The sequence below is a fragment of the Ambystoma mexicanum genome, chromosome 9 (assembly GCF_040938575.1).
Source record: "Ambystoma mexicanum isolate Mex_15411 chromosome 9, UKY_AmexF1_1, whole genome shotgun sequence".
In the NCBI taxonomy this organism is placed as follows: domain Eukaryota; kingdom Metazoa; phylum Chordata; class Amphibia; order Caudata; family Ambystomatidae; genus Ambystoma; species Ambystoma mexicanum.
In genome coordinates, this window is record NC_090931.1 from 521,065,941 (window position 1) to 521,086,983 (window position 21,043).

Below are 21,043 nucleotides of genomic sequence, written 5' to 3' on the forward strand. Positions count from 1 at the left end.
TCTGATCACATGGTCAGACCATGATATGGTCACAGTAGTCATCGAATTGCAGGCCCTTCCACAAAAAAACTCCAAGTGGCACTGTAATGAATCGCTGTGGAAAGACACAGTATTCAAAGCAGGAATGACACGTGAAATTGAGGAATATTTTAAGGTGAATAATACAGGAGAGTTGTCCAAGAGAATGGTGTGGGAGGCAGCAAAGGTGACTTGGAGGGGGATTCTAATCAGGGAAGGGCCGGCGAAAAAGAGAGAAAGGGCCCTGATAGAAAACAAGCTCAGGAAGGAGATTGCCCAGTTTGACGAAGCAGCATGGAATGCACACGATAGGCCCCAGAAATTAGCTGAGGCGGCACAAAAAAAGAAGAACTTAAGGCATAAGAAGAGGGCCAGGTAATACGTAAATTGCAGTTTCTTAAACAGAAACATTATGAGAAGGGTGACAAGGCGGATGCACTTTTGGCAGCCAGGTTAAGGGGGCAACGCGCATAAAGGTGGGTTGCAGCCATAGAGGAAGTGGAAGATCCCCAAAGAACAGACTCGAAGGATATCCCAGAGTCTTTTGGCAAATTTTATGAACGTTTGTATACAGCAGAGAGGGAAATGGGGGGAACCGATATACAACAAAACATACAGAATGTAGACATGCTGAAACTCCCCCAACAAATAGTAGAAGAGTTGGATTCCCCTATCACGTCAGACGAAGTGGAAAAAGCAATCAAAAGGCTTCTGCTCGGGAAAGCTCCAGGGAACGATGGCTATACGGCCGGATTCTATAAAACCTTCACCTCCTCCCTCCTCCCCTTCCTGGTTGCTCTAACGAAATTATATAAACCGGAGTGGCTCCTGACACATTCTCACAGGCATTGATTTCAGTAATACCCAAAGAAGGTAAAGACCCCAGGATGTGTAGTTCCTATCGCCCCATCTCCCTCCTTAACGTAGAACGTGAAGATCTACACTAGGGTGATGGCAGCAAGATTAGAAGGCCATATGCCTCAATTGGTACATCCCTATTAGGTTGGTTTTATACTAAGAAGGCAGGGACCAGATACAATGCGCAAGACGCTCCATCTGATCCATGAAGCAAAAACAATGATGACCAACCCAGTGCTCCTATCAATACATGCGGAGAAAGCACTCGACAGGGTTGAATGGTGCTTCCTTGAAGCAGTGCTAGCGAAAGTGGGCCTAGGCCCAACCTTCTATAAGGGAGTTAAGGCTATATATACGTCCCTGAGGCCTCAGTGATGGTCAATGCGGAATATTCCAGGTGGTTTGACCTATCTAGAGGCACGAGACAGGGGTGCCCCTTATCAGCCATCCTCTTTGCGCTGTCCGTAGAACCCCTCGCTCAGGTACTCAGGGCAGACCCCCAGGTGGAAGGGATGCGGGTGGCAGATACAGAGTACAAGGTTGCCTTATATGCCGAAGATATACTGCTTCAAGGCTATCACAAACCCAATGACATCCATACCAAGGGCACTCCAGCTGATGAGGAATACGGATTATTATCTGGTTTTAAAATTAATAAATCTAAATCCATCCTGTTTCAACTACAAGACCCAACTCCTGATTCCACTACAGCACTGACATCCCTAGGGCTAGTTATGGGAAACGACACCCTCTGTTATTTGGGAATAAACCTGACCAGAAAACTGGACGAGGTATACGAGGCCAATTTCCCCCAACTTCTAATCAGATTCCGGGAAGATTTAACAAAATGGCAAAAATTAAGGATACCTTGGATGGGAAGACTGAACGCAGTCAAAATGGTCTGCCTTCCAAGATTCCTATATCCATTCCAAATGCTCCCCATAAAAATCCCAGATGCATTTTTTAAAGAAGCAAAGAGAATTACCTTAAATTTTTTGTAGCAGGGGAAGAGATCAAGATTACCATACAATACTCTCACTCTAGCCAAAGAGAAGGGCGGGGTGGGCCTCCCAGATTTACTCCTGTATTATAAAGCTGTCCAGCTGAGGGTTTTGATCCCTCATCTTAGAGGGAGAAAGGACTTACAATGGGTCCAACTGGATAATCACAATCTAACCCCAGTTACAGTAACAGAATGATTGTGGATTCCAAGGAAGAAGCTAGTGCATAGGCTCCGCACTCACCCTATACTGGACACGATATGGGACATCTGGAAAGAAGGAGCGGCGATAAAAGGTATCACAACTTGGCCCTCTCCTCTAAACCATATATGGTCGCCAGGAAAATGTGAATAAATAGTAGACCGTACAAAATTCCAGACATGGTACGATGCGGGCCTTGAGAGAGTGGGACAACTGTGGAGAGGGGGTGTCTTTGTCACAATCACGGAACTTGAGGCGTAGGGATTACATCCGCTCCCGGTCTTCCCCTTCCTGCAGCTAAAAGGCACACTCATGAGAAGAGAATCGTGTGATAAAATTCAGAGAGCCCTCACCCCCTTTGAAACAATATTAGACACAACAACAGCGACAAAAGGGCTGATCTCCATCATGTACAAAACAATATTAGACGCAGGTAGGGGCTCAACTGACAACTTGAAGAAAAGGTGGGAGGGAGATCCTGAAACATGGGCCAAGATATGTAAGGGGGCCTCACAGATATCCATTGCAGCACAATACAAACTTCACTGTCAAATTATTGCATAGATGGCAGTACGACCCCTATAGATTATCTAAAATGTTTCAAACAAATGACCAGAAATTCTGGCGACAATGTGGGATGAAAGCAGAGTATTGGCACATGTGGTGGGGATGCCCCAGAGTGCAGATATACTGGAATGAGGTACTAGGATGGATCAAACTAGACGGAATTCAGAGGGAATCCTCGCCCCTATTAATACTGTTCAACTTGGAAGAATGTGAGGATGGAGTGAATAGAGTGTACGGAATTGTGCTCCCTCTCCTCTTGGCTGCATGAGCTTGCTTGGCGATAAAATGGAAATCACAGATGACCCAGAGCCAGAAAGAATGGTCAAGTGTTGCAACCAATATATACACAATGGAGCAGATTACAGCTGCTCTACATGGTAAAGCGGGCCACAATGAACTAATGTGGTGCGACTTTGTGAATGAATATATGCCCAGCTCCCACTAAGAATCTCCAAGATCGAATCGATCTTAGCTAAAGGAACACGCCTCACACTGAATTATAATATTTACTGAGGCCTGAGGTAAAACCCGCCAAAAAAAACACTGCCTGCCTTGAAGCGGTTTTTAACTGGATCACGGACAATCCTGAAATGAAGGGCGTGACATAAAACTGAAGAGAATGAATGGAACCATGAAGAAAAAGTATAACTGAATCCTTGCCATGGGGAGTGGGTAGTGGGTAGTGGGAGGGTGGGAGGAGAGAAAACAAATTTTGAAATGTATAATCAATGCCTAAGGTTCATAGTTAATTGAAAAGCATGAACGGAATACTCAATATTTCAATATACTGACATATTTCAATTCGAAGTGTATACCAATGTTTTCTTTGTTTATTAAAAACTCAATAAAACCAAAATGTAATTAAAAAAAAATCTTTAAAGGTACAACATAGTCTAACCAAAGAAAAATTCCCCCTGGGATGGCTTGTCTAGGTGTTGCTCTCAGTCTGGGTCCTCCTTCGGCCTTCCTGCTTTCACAATGCCAGTGAGACCTCTCCCAGGTCTTGGGCTACAAATGAGTCATATTCAAGCTTCTCCTCAGCGTCTTGCCTTCCAGCTTGTAATGGGTGTTCTTCGGCACTCCTCAGTGCACTTGATGAACTGTTGGGTTTCTCGCCAAAATCTGATAATCCACAATACAAGCTAGATCTCTTCAAGACTTTGTAACTTACATTGTAACTTTTACCAATCAGGAATGGTCACTCCCAGACTTCTGGGTGTCTCATTCGTTTGTTCACGTCTCTCAGACCTCTGGCAGGCTTCACATCTTTTATCAGGATCCTGGTAACAAGCAGGGATTCCAGCAGGGGACCACCTTGTACCAAGCAGCAGTTACCTGCTCTAGGAAGGAAGTGGACAAATACAATATTCTTTTTCTGGGCTCACCCAGCCTTTCATAGTGCCTTCATTGTGTGTGTATCTATGCTGGCCCTTTGGGATGCCCGGGGCCACTAGGGTGCCGTGATTGTTTTTTCTTTGGTTCTCCTTAATTGCCTTTGAACCACTTATGTGCGAAGGGCAAGTATGTTTGCCCTATTTGAGAATTGTGACCTGAGGGCCCACTATAGGGACCTCATCCTTAGACCAGCCTCTGGCACCAGAAAAATGTAGGATGCCCAGTACACGCAGAAAATTGAAAACCGGTAGAATGGGCATTTTTAAATCTTTCCACCATCTGCAACATACGTTGAGCCCTCAACTCGGGAGGAGAAGCCTTACCAACGAAGAATCCAGGACTGCTCCAATGAATTGTAGCTTTTGTGAAGGGGTCAACTGGACTTCTTGAAATTGAGGGAGAAGCCCAGTTTGTGGAGAGAATGCAGGTGCTTTTAATATGTTCCAGGGCCTGTTCGGGAGAAAGAGCTCTGATCTGCCAATCGTCTATGTAGGGAAAGATGTGCAACCCTCCTCACCTCAGATTCGCTGCCACAGCCGCCATCAACTTGTTGAAGACCCTTGCGGCGGAGGTCAGCCTGAAAGGCAGTACTCGAAACTGAAGGTGAGAACTGACAATGGCAAACCCAAGGTACTTCCTGCGCTTGGGATGTATAGGCAGATGAAGTAAGCATCCTGAAGATCGAATAACACCATCAAATCCTGGAGCTGAAGGGCCTACAGGATCTGTGACAGAGTGACCATATTCAGTATCATGGCAAAATGTCTTTGTATTCGTCTAATAGAAAAAATACCTATTTTGAAAGACTGCTCTGTGACACAATCCATTAGAAAGGATGTTACTCAAAGAAAGATGTATCCCTGTAGAATAGTGTGCAGTTTAAGGAGAACAAAACAGGTGAGGGGGACATTTGCATAAACAAATCTGCAAATCCTTACCAAGGACAACAGAAGGAAAAATTACTTCCTGGTAAAGATAATTTTATGGATTCTTCTCCAACACATTCCTCATCTTGATCGACATACCCCAGTACAAGGTGTTCTTGGAAATTTCTACCAGGGGCGTAAGGTAGTTTGAAGATCCATTTGCTTGAATCAGGATAGGACATTGTGTCTATATAAATGGAGTACACTCTGCCCCATTATCTCAGTTCTCGTTTTCCCCCCTTGCTCAGCAGCTGAGGGAACATCTAAATAAGGAGAACTTGGATCGGCAACAACTGCAAAATACATTTAATTCAGGACAAACACAAGGTAGCGGCACATTTAAAGTAACACACCATCTGCGGCCCAGTGGGAGGCCCACTGCCACTCCTATGAATGCCATAACACTTGCCTCAGTAGCGAACAAAAATGCAAGAGATATCATCTAGATGCAACAAGAGAAAGCCATCCCGTATAGCCACTACAATACGGAGCACTACATCTGCTTCAATATCTAATGTCTCTAATTCAGAGGCGGATTTCCAGTGAGATATCAATCTTTCCCTCATCTACTTTGTAGCTTTCCAATATAAATGTTCTAACTATTCATTGACTGCTGGGGGCTCAGCGAGGCACAAGGCAGTAACTGATTTCACTACGGAAAGTCCCAAATAAAACTAAGACTTTGAACTTACTCTGATCCTCTCCTATAGCCACAATTGGGGAACAGGGAAAGGTAAAAACAGGGTTAACTACAGCAGTTCTTCCGCAAGAGATGGAGCCCAGTGAAATACAATTGACGCTGTAACAAGACCTACTAGAATGCCTGGAAAACTTGAAAGAAGAACTCTCCCTCTCAATTAAAAAGGAAATTCAAAGAGCCACAGAGGACATCAGTAAATCATTGTCAGAGCTCACTAAAGGCACAAAACCAATCAACTATTGAATGGGCCACATGGAAGAAACAATGCATTCATTACAAGAAGTCACCCACCTGCACGGAGAACTTGCAGACGCAAGACAAAACATGTATACCCTTGTTACCACTATCAATGATTTAGAAACCAGGCAAAAAGAAAGAATAAGAGGCCTGGAGGAGGGAGCTGAAGGAATCTCAAGGACTTGGTCCTCAAGCTATCTAAAGTAACATTCCCTGCCATATCAAGTGTTGGCATCCTGTTCGAGTAAGAGTCCGAAAGGATAGCAGATCGACATGAAATTCCATGCCTACACCGTCAAGGAGAACATACTATGCACATTCAGATCCTTTGGAACTATCTCATATAAAAGTCAAGACTTGGCTGCCCTCACCCTCCAGATGAGTGAGGCTTTTCGGCCTCTTATGAACAAGCTACAACAGTGAAAGACTAAATATAGATGGACATATCCATTTGGTTTAATGTTTACTTAGGAAGGAAAGCAGTGAGAGTGTATGACACCGGAAGAAGCAGCCAAAATTACGTGTCTAACACTAAGCTCCAACTCAGATGAGACCAACGAGAGGAGATAGAGGACGTTTCCCCTCATGGGCCGGGTTGTACGATTGATGATACTTGAGACCTGCAGCTGACATGGGATAGTCATAGCCATGATATTATGGATAAAATGGCACACATGAGAGATGGGACTAAAACTAGCCCATTCAAATTCCTTCTGAGATACAGGGGGACGTCCCACCCAGGGAATGGATACGGAGTCATTGGCGGTCCACTTTCAGGGCCTTTGCATCCAGCCAGAACAAAGGAGATGTAACACCACTGCTTTACCATGGTCTACTAATTGTGGTTTGATTTATAATGCAAGTTACAATAGTTGTGCTGTTTTGTTGAGCTATAGCAGTATATGGGAACAAACGATTGTACCGATAGCAGGATGCCTTCTTTGGCCCATCAAAGAGAAATGGCTCCTTTCCCCATACAGAATACTTTAAAAGCATGAAGCAAGAATACAAACTTCCATGACAAAACGTCAGGGGTCTGAATTCTCCAGTGAAGAGGGTCCAACTCCTTAGTAGGCTGAGAGAAGAGTATGTAGATGTGGCATGCCTCCAGGAGAATCATCTAACGAAGAAATGTATGGCTACACTCAGCAATACAGTTTTCCTGCTTCAATGTATCTCCTTGTCTAAGCAGAAGAGACGAGTAGTAGGGTTTGTGATAAACAAAAGGACCCATTTCCAGTAACAGTTTAGCAAAACCGATCAAGGGGGCAGATACAACTTCCAGACAAGAAGGCTTAGTGACTCGCTGACAGAGTTCGAAATTGAGGGGAGCTGGGAGCTATTTAGCTCCTGCTTGATGCTTTGTAGAGTCTGGTTAGCTTGACACCAACAGCTACCAGGAGCTAGTTTTGGCTCTCCGGGGCAACTGATGCCAAACAAACATACCTAAGTGAGTTTAACTCTGGTTGTTTAGGACAACCTATGAATAAACTTTAGGCCCCATCTTGATGACATTTAAACCATAAAGGGTCTGAAATAATGGACACAATTATATGTGTGTGTGTCGTACGTGGAAGTTAGATTTGCAGAACGCTACATAGAAGCTCCTTGATCCCCAGTGGTAGCTCCTGGTCACTGGTTAATGCTGGATACCCAAGAGCTGCTTTTAGCTCCTGCTTATCCAATCTTAATTTCGAGCCCTGCCCTAGTGACCATAACCTTCATCCTTGGGCCAAACTCTGGACAGAATAATTTTTGGTGTGCAACTCTCCGAGAACTGCTCTTTTGCTACTTGATATATTATATTGGCGGGTGATTTCAAACTAGCCCTCAACCCCAATTGGGACATCTCTAAGGTTACTTATTGGGGTACAACTCACCTCCCTTCTGAACTCAAGAAATATATTGCGAGTGTTGCCTTATAGACTCCTGACAGCATGTCCACCCCAAAGAGCGCGACTACATGTTTTACTCTTGGTCCCACAGCATATATTCTAGGATTAATTACGTGCTTGTTAGCAATGACCTTCTCCCTAGGGTAAAAAACGGCTCAATTGAAGATCTAAACTTTTCAGACCATGCCCCAGTGCAAAGAACATCAGACCTTCTCTTGCAAGAGCCAAGACCTAAACATTGAATGTTATATGACCCTATACTCTGTAGAGAAACTGAGGGAAATATACTCAAATATTTTACAGATAACCCAACCGAAGATGTCCTAAATCCCTTACATAATTTATTTAATCAAATCTTTAAACAAGGTTCATCTTTATCTACTATGGGGGAGACAAAATATCTGATTCATAAAGAGGGCAGAGAGCCCACCTTGTGCATGTCTTATCATCAATAGCAGTACTTAATACAGACAAACATGTTTATGCAATAATTTTAGCTAACTGTTGAGATACAGTACTTCCTAAACTGATACATACAGGTATTGTAGCAGGCAGGCACGGGTCAGACAATGTGCAGAAGAGCATTAGCTTGACTGAAATTCTGCACAAAACAAAAACCCTTAACGATGATGGCCTTGAATGTGGATGGATGAGAAGGCCTTTGACAGGAGTGAATGGCCCTTTTACCAGTCGGTAATGAATAGATACAATCTAAGAGAAGGTTTCATAAGGGGGTTTTTGCCCTGTATTCCACCCCACCATCAGGCTCTTGGCCGGTGTGTTACTCTTTTGAGGGTTATGCCTATCCAGGGGGCGAAGACAAGCGTGCCCTCTCATTCCCCTGTTCTTCACCTTGTCTGTAGATCCTTTAAACGTTAGAATTAGGGAAGACGATATTAGAGGCATCCGCTATTGGAGAGGGGAGGGGGTGTCCAAAAGCTGGCCTCATTTGTGGATGAAATAATCCTTTTGTTAAAGTCTGAAAACATCCCTACCAGCATTGCTCCAACATTTACACACATTCTGGGAATTATGAGGATTTAAAATAAATCTGAGCAAATATAAAGCATTGAACATAAACCTCTGCAAAGACACTATGTCGCTTAAGAGAGCTAGCTCCCTTTAGATGGGCCCAAGATAACAAAATATATCGTTATTCGCCTTACTTCACACCATTCTTCCCTCTACTAGGCCAACTAACCAGAACTTTTCCTAACAATTACGACAGACCTAAAATCATGGGGTACACAAGCGATCTCCTGGTTTGGCAATGCAGCATCTATTAGAATGAACATCCTTTATAGGATATTGTATGTCTACCAATCCTTACCAATTGACATCCGCTCCCAGGCCTTTAGAAAGTTTCAATAAGACCTATTAGTGTTCGTATGGCAGAGAGGATTACATAGAATTGCTAGTACAACATTGCACAGAACTAGACATCGCATTTTGCGATGTCTAGTTCTTGCCGGTGGACTCGCATTCCCAAATATTAAAAAATATCACAATGCTGTCCACTGAAGGATACTGCAAGAATGAGTTCACCCTAGAATGAACAAAAGCTGTCAAAACCCAAGAGGAAGAGTTAACGGGTAGAGGCCTCAGATATATGCCATGGCTCAGTCGGAAAGATAGACCCATAGATATGTACCAATTGCCTACTATTAATTCTACTCTGCATATTTGGGAATGCATTGCCACTAGACTGGCACTGCCTACTTACCCAACTCCTACCACACCCATCCACTATAATACAAATTTCCTTTCGGGGTATGATGGGTCTGCATTTCTTCAATGTAGAGCTGGCGAATGTGAATATCTCGCTCACGTATTTGAACAGGGACAAGTCAGGTCCTTTGAATCATGTAAGAATACCTTCAGAGCAGACAAGAAGGATCGTTTCCACTACTGGAAATTGATGCACTGGCTACAACAGAAACATAACAAATTAGCCACCACCAGACCCCCCAACAGCTTTTGACAGAATAATATTCCCGCCCAGCAGCTCCTCTGGCTTGATCTCCCGCCTATATACATGCCTGTGCTCAAAACCAAATCAAGGGTTGCCTTCCTATATCCTGGTTTGGCACAAGGATTTATGAATAGCATATCCCAAGAACATATAGGGCAGCATTTGGAGATCTAAATGGAACACCACCCTCAGAGTCCAATACGGGGAGAAAGATATCTTACCACAGACAGGGCAAGATATATGCCCGGTGTCGGAGGGAATGCAGTGGCACAGTTATGTACTTGCCTATTTGGTGGAAATGCCCTGGATGAATTCCCAGTTGGAAGGAAGTGATTTAATTAGCCATGACTTGTCTTCTGGGGAGAAGGCAGAATAAACACTTAAGAGACATCCACTGTTTGGCCCTACACGGAGGGCCAAGCTCTTAGTGGCAAAGATCACAATAGCTGTATGCTGGAAATCTCCTAAAATACCTTCTTTGGGTGGCTGATGGTCCCCCATTTGTGGTCCTTGATATTAAATGAGAAATTACTTAATTTGCCCTTTTATCAAGAAATTGAAACCTTTTCTAAGCAATGTCAAAACACATATCAAGGATTATACCTGTACCACACGTCTGAGTGCCCTGGGCCTACTAGACTGTTTATAGAGGATTTAGCTATCATAAACGGCATACTTAAGAGCACTGTGAGGTTGAAGAGTGAATGGCCCATAAAATGTTCATTATTTTTTATTCAATTCTGTTATTTACACAACCTCTCTGATGATGGTAAGCAAGGAACTAGTTCCCTTAATTAAGGTAATCCCATTGGGTATTTCAATGAGCCATTCTGCCACAATTGCAATTACACCGGAATAATATTTTCCCTTGTGCTTTACTAGTTCCTATTGGTTCTCATTTAATTTTGCTTTTGTTTGTTCTTTCGATGCTTATTGCTGCTTTACCATCTATTTGAAGCAAATGGACAATAGTCATCATAATTGCAGAATATTAATAAAAGATTTGAATATGAAAATTGTCCATTCTATTCCTATTGCCAAATTTACAACACTAAGCTTTAGAAGAGGGGCAGATTGGGAGGGCCATGAGGAATCTGTTGGGGGAGAACACCTAAAAAGACTGTTACCAGTAAGTATAGTTTCCTTCCAATGAATTGCATCCTTCCACAGATTCCTCATCTTGAGTCTTCCAAAGCTGGAGAAGGGCACAAAGTGAAAAACTCCTGGTAGAACATTCTAGAAATGTCTCTACCAAAGGGGCATCTTTAGCAGCCAACAACTCCAGACGATAGTGTTTGGAAACCTTATCTTCGGTGTACCAAGGGAACGCGTGGCAAATGTCAACTAGTGGCACTCTCCCCTTTATAAGGCCAAACTAGCTGCCATTCTACTTCCTTTCCTGCCCCCTCATAGAATTCAGAAATGCAAAGCAGTATGCACCAGGAGAGTTTGCTTTGTCACAGCCCTACCCACCCGAGCCTGAGAGAAGGATATGAAAAGCTAATCTTCCCTGTGGAAAGGATGCTGTCCTGCCCACAAAATCAAGGCCTTCTTGGGGTACAATCTCTCCTCCTCTGCCTTCAAAAATAAGCTCTGCTTGACCAATGTCATCCCCATGAATCGGCTAAAAGCCTGCTGCATTTGTTTGCAGCACCTGACATGTTGCCCCTTTTCTGCCAGCCATTAAGTCCAGAACACCAACTCTTATTCATCCCTTAAAACAGCCGGCATCAGCCCTTCACCTTAGTTTTCTTTGAAGTTGTGAGCTCTCATATCCTCAAAAAATACAAAAAATCTCTGCCACATCCTGTTGCAAAACTGCCATATCACCGTCCAACCAAAAAATTAAGGAAATTAACGACTCTTAATAGAAGAGTCTGCTTTTCTTCCATCCGTAAATGCACCAAACTGGAGAAACTATAGTTGGTATGTGAGAAAAATGTAAAAGCTTTTGTCTGGGGATTGATTACCGTCCACGCTTCAACCACTCCAAATCCATGAAGTATAAAACTTAAAGTGGGATGCCTTATGTTGTTATCTTCTAAACCTCCTTATTCAACAGTTTACCTTAAGAATGATGGAGGGTTAGGTCAAAATCTACTCCCTTTCTGCCCATAGTTGCATTTCCTTAAAAGCTTTATCAATAATATCAATTTGATCTTGATTTAGGACATACCAGCTACAAAGGTCCCTCAACAACATTATATAACTCAACCATTACAAGTTGGCCTTCGAAGAGCCTTTTAATCGTGACCATATCCAATTGGATGTTATGTGCAAACAATTTCCGACTTCTGCTTTAATCTTATCCCACGAAGCCTAAAAGGATTGTCCCAGTACCAAATATTTCAACTACTTTTCATCTCCTTCATATGAGTTTCCGACAGGAATAATAAGACTGAATAGTTTCTTCTGCAATCTCTAGAGTTTAGACAATTAACGTTGAAGATGGCTAAAACCCATCCCTCTTCCTTATTAACTTTCTTATTAGCAACTGCGCGGCTACAAAGCACGGCTGAGGGATTTGCTGGTTCAGCATACGGAAAAGAAGCTGAAATTCCTGAATGCAGAAGTATCATGAGAAGGGTGATAGGGCGGATTGTATTCTGGCGTGGCTTTTACAAGAGGTGCAGAACGCTAAACTGGTCAACAGAATCAAAAGTCTGGATGGGGGAAAGGGGGCCTTTTCGACCTGGGGCAATAGGGGGAGGAGTTTCAAAATTTTTCCAAGGCCTTATATACTTCGGAGTTCCCTAGGGATGGCGCTCAGAGGCCCAGATTCCTCAGCTCTCTAAGGATGCTGGGATTGTCGGACCGGCCTGACAGTATGGACGGCACGATTACCTCAGAGGAGGTGGCCCTCCCGATGAAGGGATTACATAAGGGACCACTCCGAGAGAGGAAGTTTTTTTCTGTGAAATTCTACAAGATGTATTGGTCTTGCCTGTCCCCCCCATTTGGCCAAGGTTCTTAATAAGGTACTAGAGGGTGAAATACTTCTGGGTTCTATGTTGCGTGCCATCATCGTGGTTATCCATAAGCCACGGAGGGATCTGGGAAAGTGTTCTTCATATAGGTCAATATCGTTTCTTAATACAGATGTGAATATACTAGCAAAACTGTAGACTGAAGGGGTCCCTCCGAACACTGATCCATGGGGACCAGGTAGGTTTTATTCAGGGGCGCCATGGATCTGACATTAGGAAGACCAAGACCATAGACCTGATGCACGTGGCGCAAGGGGAGGGCATAGATGCAGCAGTGATCTTGGAAAAGGCATAAGACTGTGTCGAATGGCCCTATATGTTTCAGGTCCTGGAGAAGTTCAGAGTGGAGCCAAACAGGCAACGAGTATTAGTTATCGGATGTTGTCTGCCTCTTTTATGTTGGCCAGTGGAACGAGGCAGAGTTGCCCTCTGTCGTCCCTCCTTTATGCGCTGTCCCTGAATTGTTTAGCAATTGCAATTTGGGCCAACTCCAAAATCAGGGGTATCCAATGTGGAGAAACGTCCTTTAAGTTGTCCCTATTTGCTGATGATATCTTGGCATATGCAACATATATACACATCTGCCCCTGAGCTATGTCCCAGATCTTGATCTTCGGGCAGTTTTCAGGACTTTTGATGAATGTACATAAATCTTGTATTATGCCAATCCGGCTGGAGGGCACTGGTCTAGAGAACAGGGTCCAATATAAGGGGAACAGGGTCAAGAAGGTAGGGCTTACGTACCTGGGAATTCAGCTCCCTAGAGATCTTACTGCTTTGTTTTCATCTATGTATACCCCAATGCTCTGCTCAGGACTCTGCAGAAGGATTTAGCAAGGTAGACTCCTTGGGTGCTCTTGTGGTAATTAATGTTCTTCCCCGATTGCTCCATCTCTTTTCTAGCCTGCCCACAGTGTTCCCGGAGCCATACTTCCAAGAGCTGAAGATCCTACTGGTCCGATTTGTATGGCAGAACAAGGTTCCCAGAATTAAACATTCAACGCTAACCTTACCTAGTGATTGGGGGCGGATTTGCTTATTCTGACCTCCAGATTTTTATAAGGCAGCACAGCTGCGGGTGATGGAGGAGCATTTAAGAGATGACCTAGGTAACTACTGGACCTTTCTCGAAGATGTAGCGGCACACCACATGAAGATTAGGGATTATCTGTGGTCTCCACCAGGGGCGATCCCTCAGAAGTTGCGATCACATCCTACTTTGGGGGTTCTCTAGTCCATATGGAAGGAATCGAAGTCCAATGTTCAGTTGTCCTCTTGGCCGTCCCAGTTGTCATCAGTATGGGGGCCTCCACTAGATCTAGCTAAGCGGGGCTTCCGTCATTCTCACATTTGGTCAGACACATGGTTAGACAGGGTAGGCCAGCTGTTTTTGGAGGGGACCTTCATAGGATATGACATCTTCGCTGATGTGGTGGGAAAGGAATCAATGTCTATCTTTGAATATCTTGGGGTAAGAGCGGGTTTCTCACCAATGGCAAGTTGGTGGATAAACTAGCTAGGGACTGGACTCAGTTCGAGGGGGTCTTGGCTTCTGGGGAGGGTCAGCAGGGAATCCTCCCGCGTTTATACATGGCTATGATAAGGCAGAGGTAGGAAAATAGGCAGGATTTCAAACAAAGGTAGGAAGAAAGGGTTGGGAGGGAAATCCCAGAGGAGTCAGGGTCCAAGATATTGAAGATCGCCTTTCATGGGAATATGTTTACCTCTACCATAGAACACAATTTCAGGGTTCTGCAAGAATGGAATGAGACCGAGCTAGGATCCCCAAAATGTTTTGGGGATCCTCACGGCTCTGTCCATGGGCTTGTAGCCAGAGGGTCACATGATTTCATGTGCGGTGGGACTGCCCTGTGATTCAGACCTTTTGGTAGGCGGTCGCGAGTTGGATGAAGGAGGTAACAGGGGTCTCTCTAGACCCAGACCCCCTTCAGAACCTATTAAGAGTCCTTATGCTAGAATGGTATGAGATGAGACGCGGCTCCCAAGATTATGGGAAGCAATGTATAGAGTGGGTAGGCTTTGCGCTGGCGCAAAATAGGAAGTCCCCGGGCACCCCAGACATGGTGGTCTGGGAATTAAAAATGGAAAGACATCTATACGATGGAGAAGCTTACGGCTATTGTGAATGATCACGTGGGTGCATTCCAGGACAAGTGGGGTCCACTGATGAGCAAGTGGGAAATAGGCTGAGAAGGGTAGACGGGAGGCACGGTGGAACTGGATAAGTGAGGAGTGCGAGGGCAGGGCTTCAGACTGAGAAATGGACGGGGGGGTGGGAGATCCATAGCCTTATTCATGGAGCTACCCAAAGTACTGCTACATGCCTTTTACTTCGAGATGGGTCACAGAGGGCAAAATTTGCATAGTTGGTTGTATTGTTTTATTTCTTAAATAAGTATCTGTTCTGCTGTGGTTTATAGAAGCAAGCATCTCCTGTGTGTTAGGGTGGGTGGGTGCCGGAAGCTTTCAGTTGCTATTTTTAGCTGTTTTTGAGGTGGAATATGTATGCTGTAACTGAAAATTGTTTGTAAAATTCAAAATAAAAATATTTAACTTAAAACAAAAAAAGAGAAGATAATGTGTGTGTCGTATGCGAAGAGTTGGTACGAGAAGCCAAAGTAGGAGATTAGTGCACCAAGAGCAGAAGTGTAGAATGTAAAGAGGAGCAGTCCCAAGACACAGCCTTGTGCAACACCAACAGTTATAAGAGCGAGTTGAGAGGTTCTGTTGCTCCAGGAGACAGAGAATTTGCAAGGTGCAAGGTAGGATTCAATCCAGGCAAGGGCTTGATCGTGACCCCAAAGAAGAATTGAAAGTAAGAGATCAGAGTGATTGAGAGTGTCAAAGGCATTAGACGGGTCAAGGAGAATTAGGATAGAGGATAAGTTGGAGTGCTTAGCAGAGGCGATGAAGTTGCACACATTCATGAGAGCAGTTTCCGTGAAGTGACAGGAGCGGAAACCTGCTGCTTCAAAGATTGTGGATGTCTAAGAAATTGGTAAGATGGTTGAACAACGCTTTCGAGCATTTTAGAGTAGTGCAGATGTAGAGACAGAGGGCAAACTTTACCTGGTATCGTCGTGTCAGCCCCATGCTTTTTTAGGAGAGGGATGGCTGTGACTGACTGTGGCCGTTTTGAAAACAAAGGGAAGCAAGCAGAGCCAAAGGACATGTTGAATAATTCAGCTAGGTCAGAGGCCACTAAAGGGGCAATAGGCTTGAATAGCTGAGGAGCAAGAGGGTCTGATGGGGCACAAGAGTGGTTAGCCTTCATCAGCAGAGATTTTGTCTGATCACTTTGTCACTGAGCACTTTGTCAGCATTAGTGTGACTAAGGTGGGGGAGAGGGGCAGAGGATGATGGTAGAGTATGCAGAGAGTAAAATGTAGGAGGAGGGAGCGTGAGGGTGATTATAAAATGTTTTTTATCTAATAACAAATATGCTTTTAAAGATGGCATTAGGTTAGTAATGTTTTTATTGCTGAAATGTATAGTGCATACCTTGTGAGAAACCTCTCACCCACTAGTCCCCAGATATCTGTGATCCAGGTGGCCAGGACACAGCCATCTCTTTTGGATCCAGTTCCTGGGGGTGGACCAGTACAGGAGGATCAACCGGGTTAGGGGTTTTCGGGAAGAGGGAGTGGGACACCGGATGTTGAGAGGCAGTATCCCCTTTCCTATAACATCTTTACCCCATTCTACCAAGGATATTTAGGAACTCTACCACTCCCCCCCCTTTACAACACAAACCCTTTCTCACGGACAGCCCGCTATGAGAGAAAATGGACTAACACCCAAGCTGTATACCTGACGTGTCCCAATAAAATGGTCAGGCAATTACTGACCATCACACAATTGACTTGCATTAAGCGCCCCCACAGGGATAAAAGGCGAAGCACGAGAGCACACTCTGAGCGGGGCAGAACACATGAGGAAACAGCAGTTCCAAGATGGCAGTTTAACGAGAGAAGAAAGATGGCATAACAGATGGGGATCACAAGGAGGGAAGTTCCCTTGACCTGTGTCCACAAGGAACTTTTGCTTTCATGAGCCCTCGAGACTGGAAAGTGTAAGACCAGGAAAACAGGCTGAGGAATCCTGCATTGTGTGTCGGAGATACCCGAAGCCCTCCGGGGTCAATAATCAAGGTGGGGAGAATCACTGGCCGCCGTGGTATTGTCCTTGGCTCCAAGAACAAAGCAGCATCAGTGAAATCAACACAGCCGGTGAGTTGGGGAGACCGATACAAGACTGGTCTGGGTTGAAGCCAAGGTTGCAAGCAGCAACACTGTATGGCGAGCGCTGGAACGAACATTGTCTGAAATACTTCTGATAAAGTTGAACTGCTGATGAGTGATTGAACTTTGAAAACAAGATACAATACCTTTGACAGAGTGGTCCGGCACCATGTGTGTGTGTTCAATATAAGGTCTCTGTAAGGTATGCAGCTGAAAGTGAAAGAGTTGTAGAGAATTGTAAATCAAAGTGGTCCTGCGACGGGTCAAGCTAAATCCCGCGCACAGTCGAAAGTTTTGGATGTTGATACAGTAAAGAAAGTTTGTGAGAAAATAGATGAAGTTGGTCTCAGCCCGGCAGAGGGGAAGTGAAAATCACCTGAGAAGGTTTTGTGCTCAAGTGAGTTTGAGCCTGTCAGAGAAGGACCTGGGCTGAAAAGAAAATCACCCGAGAAATCCTAAGAAGAAAGGAACTTTGATGTTGTTGTGTTGCATCAGGTCCTCTGGAAAAGAGACTTTGGCATAGAAGACTATGATGTTGAAGTTTTGAACTGCACCCTCATGCTAGAGAAGCCAGAGACTGTGCTAAACTTGAGTGCGCTGCCTTGTGTCATTCTGAAGCTATGGGGAAGGGAAGCAAACAGCTTGAATACCTTGACATATCATTTCTTGAACACCTTTCTTTTGCATAACATTGTTTTCCACACAATTTGTATTTAGAAGTAAGGATTGGCAATAGGTTTATTAGTATAGGCGTTATTATTTGATGGTCGTAGCTTGCTCCCATCTTTAGATTTAGGATAAGATCGGCATTTTTCAAACCCAATTTAAGTTCATCAAACACCCTTGAACTGTGATCACTTGTGTCCGTCTTACTGTTTGATACCATGCTTTCCTTACAACTGTATTCCTTGTTCCAACAGCAACCAATGTATTTGGCCATGGAGGTCACACTCATGCATTAACCCCTTAAGTGCCAAGGGTAAGGTATCTCGTCCATGGGATTACCTCCCTGTTGCCAAGGACGAGATACCTCGTCCTTGGCACTTAAGGGGTTAATGAAACAGAAAACGTTAGAAGGCATTGAATGGCGAAATACCAAAATCACCAAAAAAGGCCTTGACACTAGGGGGGAACCCATGGCAGTTAAAAGGTTAAATATAAGCTTCTTAAATTCACCCGGGGTAATTTTTAGAAAAAACAACAAACATATCCCTGTTAGGTAATCAGCACTCACAATTATTCCTGGCATTCATGTCAAATTTTCTTGGGGGCCAAAACGAAGGAGGAATAAATGCAACTTATGAGTCCTAGCCCATCCACAAGCTGAACACAGACATGGGGATAGCAGGCCCACAATCACTGTGCCATTGGTGGTCATTCATTTAAACTATGAGATGGAGAGGAAAGGCCTATGAAACCAAAAGTTAAAAGTCATGTCGGTAAAAAAAAATGTCTACACTTTTCTAATTGAGCGTGATTCTTAATCAGGGGGTGGTATGCGGTTGCTATCGTCCTCATTTTCCATTCAGTGAAAACCTATACAACAGACCTCTTGCATGTGTAATCTGGATACTGATAGTTTGACCTATAGATTCAATTATAGCGTGTGTCTTTTCCATTCAATAATGTATAACAATGTAATTAAAAAATGCATTCAGAGATGGACTCTTGAATGGATTAACTTCTCCATTTACACCCCCAGATTCTGAAACCTCCTCCTGGTCAACACAAGATTCACTGCTTCCCTTCTACATTTCAGGAAGCAGCACATACCCTCATCTTCAAGGATTGGCTCCTCTCTAACACCTATGGTCACACAAACTCCCAACCCAACCTGAGACTAGGTGATCTGCTGGCCCGGTTTCTCCCCCTAATTGCTTAAGGAACCCTTGCTGCCAAATTGCCTGCCCTCCCAGTAATAGCTTTCCCCTTCCTTGTTTCTCTGCTTCCCTCACTGTCTACTTCCCCCTTTCACTTATGAAGTGCTCCTTTGCAACCAGAAGCAAGGTCTGCACTCAAAAAATACCCTAATAATAATTGACAGAGAGCACACTGACGGCAAAGCTTTGATCTTATTGTCTCTGTCCTGTGACTTATTGCAGGGTTCCACGACTGTAGGGTCAGCCCTGACCCCAATGTGTTTAAAGATTATCTCCACTCCATAACACAAGCATACCCAACTCCATGTGATTTGAAATCTAGTGCAATTATACACAGGTCTTCTTAATGGTGTAAGAGCGACCTGGGTGATCCAGCTATAAGGTTTATGTGGAGCACTGTCTTAGTAATTTCATCGATTGTGAAGACAGGTTGAAGTGTAATAAGAGTGAAAACAGAGGTTCTATTCTTGGGGCAACCATACAATAATTGGTTACCTTACATCAGCATGTTCGTTCAACAGTGTTGGGGCTTGCCCTGAGACAGATACTTTTTGTGACCTGGGAACTGTAATTAACATTTAGTGTGATGCCATAGATAGACAGTTCTGAAGTTCAGCTTCTACCATCACTACCTCTTAAATAATCAGGCTACCAACTAGGGAACTTTTACGTCTGTAAAATGTACACCACACACTCAAACTCCTGTTTAGGTGATTATATAAAAAAAAAAGTGTCATCTGGTACTAAACCGAATCAATTACAATACATTTTGGAAATACTTACATATTTGACATATTCCTTCCACTGCTGCCACCACTGTATTGCAATGAGAAACCAGTTGTGGCCTGGATGCAACCCATATCTGCCTTCCCTTTCTAACCAACCGCTGCAAAGAAAATTACATGTAAAATTATCATTGTATATTAGTGAAATTTCACGTAACCAATATTCATCTCTCTCGTCTTTTAGAATTAAAGAGAAATTGTTAAATTATCTTTTTGAGTACACTCTAAAATTATGCACAGGAAAAACAAAGGGAATGAATACAAAGATCTTACAAGACAATATTCAATTTTTCAACAAAAAAGCAGACATCCCCCTGTTCACCAAACACCTTGCACCATTTTACTGGGGACAGAAAACATTAGAATTGTCCCAACAACCTCCATCACTGCCTGAACCAAGTTTTCAAGAGTACTCAACAAAGTAGGAGCACTCATGTTTCCCAAATGGACACCACCCCAATGCAGTACCACTACATCTGGACTCTTCCACATGCAGAAAGATTTACAAGCTCCAACCACTGCCTGCATATTGCACAGTTGACCAGTAAACCTCCACTCCTTCAAAACCAAAACTGCCAGCCTTATGTTTAAAAACAGCATATCACTCTAAACCATCTACAAATAAATCTCCAACAACCAACACCCTCACTTTCTTCACATCTGCCATCTTCACTACACACACACCCTCTCTTCCTTCAAAGAACAACTTAAACACCTGCTTGGCTAATACCTACAGTCCCCTTTCCATACTGGATTTGCTGAGAAACCCCAGATGTGGCACGCCCTGTCCGCAAACAGCCGTGGTGTCTGCGGAGCTTTTAACACTATGGCAGCCCTTCTACCCTTTCCACTTCACACTCTACACCATTCCCTCATTGGCTACTGTTAAGCAGTCACACAACCATCCACCAATCACATCCAAGAACTCTACATCTAACTCCATCATAACAGATCAGCACTTTAGATGTACTGTTGATCACTCTGGGTACAATTCTGCTGTGATTGCAAAGCACCTACAGCAACAACTACTATAAAACTCGTCAAGATTTCTGCTTGCAGGTTCATGCACATCCACATGTATGAACACAAACTACAGGTATGAATTTCTGCACAGTACACCTACAGCTCTTGTATAAATCCATATAAACAGGATAACTGCCACTTACCCCGTATAACCTGTAAAAAAAAAGCTCACTGTCATTTCTCCCATCTCCTATGATCAAGTGTCACTTGCAAAGCTGTCTGCTCTCCAAATTTTTATTTACCCATATTACTAATTTTAATGTGCAAGGGAATAGTTTCTTACCTGTAACTCCATTTCTCCAGCATTGGTATCTTTCATGGTTTCACATGCTTAGA

At 43.8% G+C, this 21,043-nt stretch overlaps 1 protein-coding gene across 2 annotated transcripts in view; it reads right to left on the reverse strand.

The window, feature by feature from the left end:
* The window catches only part of USP32 (ubiquitin specific peptidase 32), a 3,569,419-nt gene that overhangs the window by 2,504,222 nt on the left and 1,044,154 nt on the right, over positions 1-21,043 (reverse strand). For both annotated transcript variants that reach the window (XM_069615070.1, XM_069615069.1), the window contains exon 12: positions 19,683-19,785. In XM_069615070.1, coding sequence (XP_069471171.1) covers positions 19,683-19,785 — 103 coding nt within the window. The remainder of the gene's footprint in view (positions 1-19,682; positions 19,786-21,043) is intronic.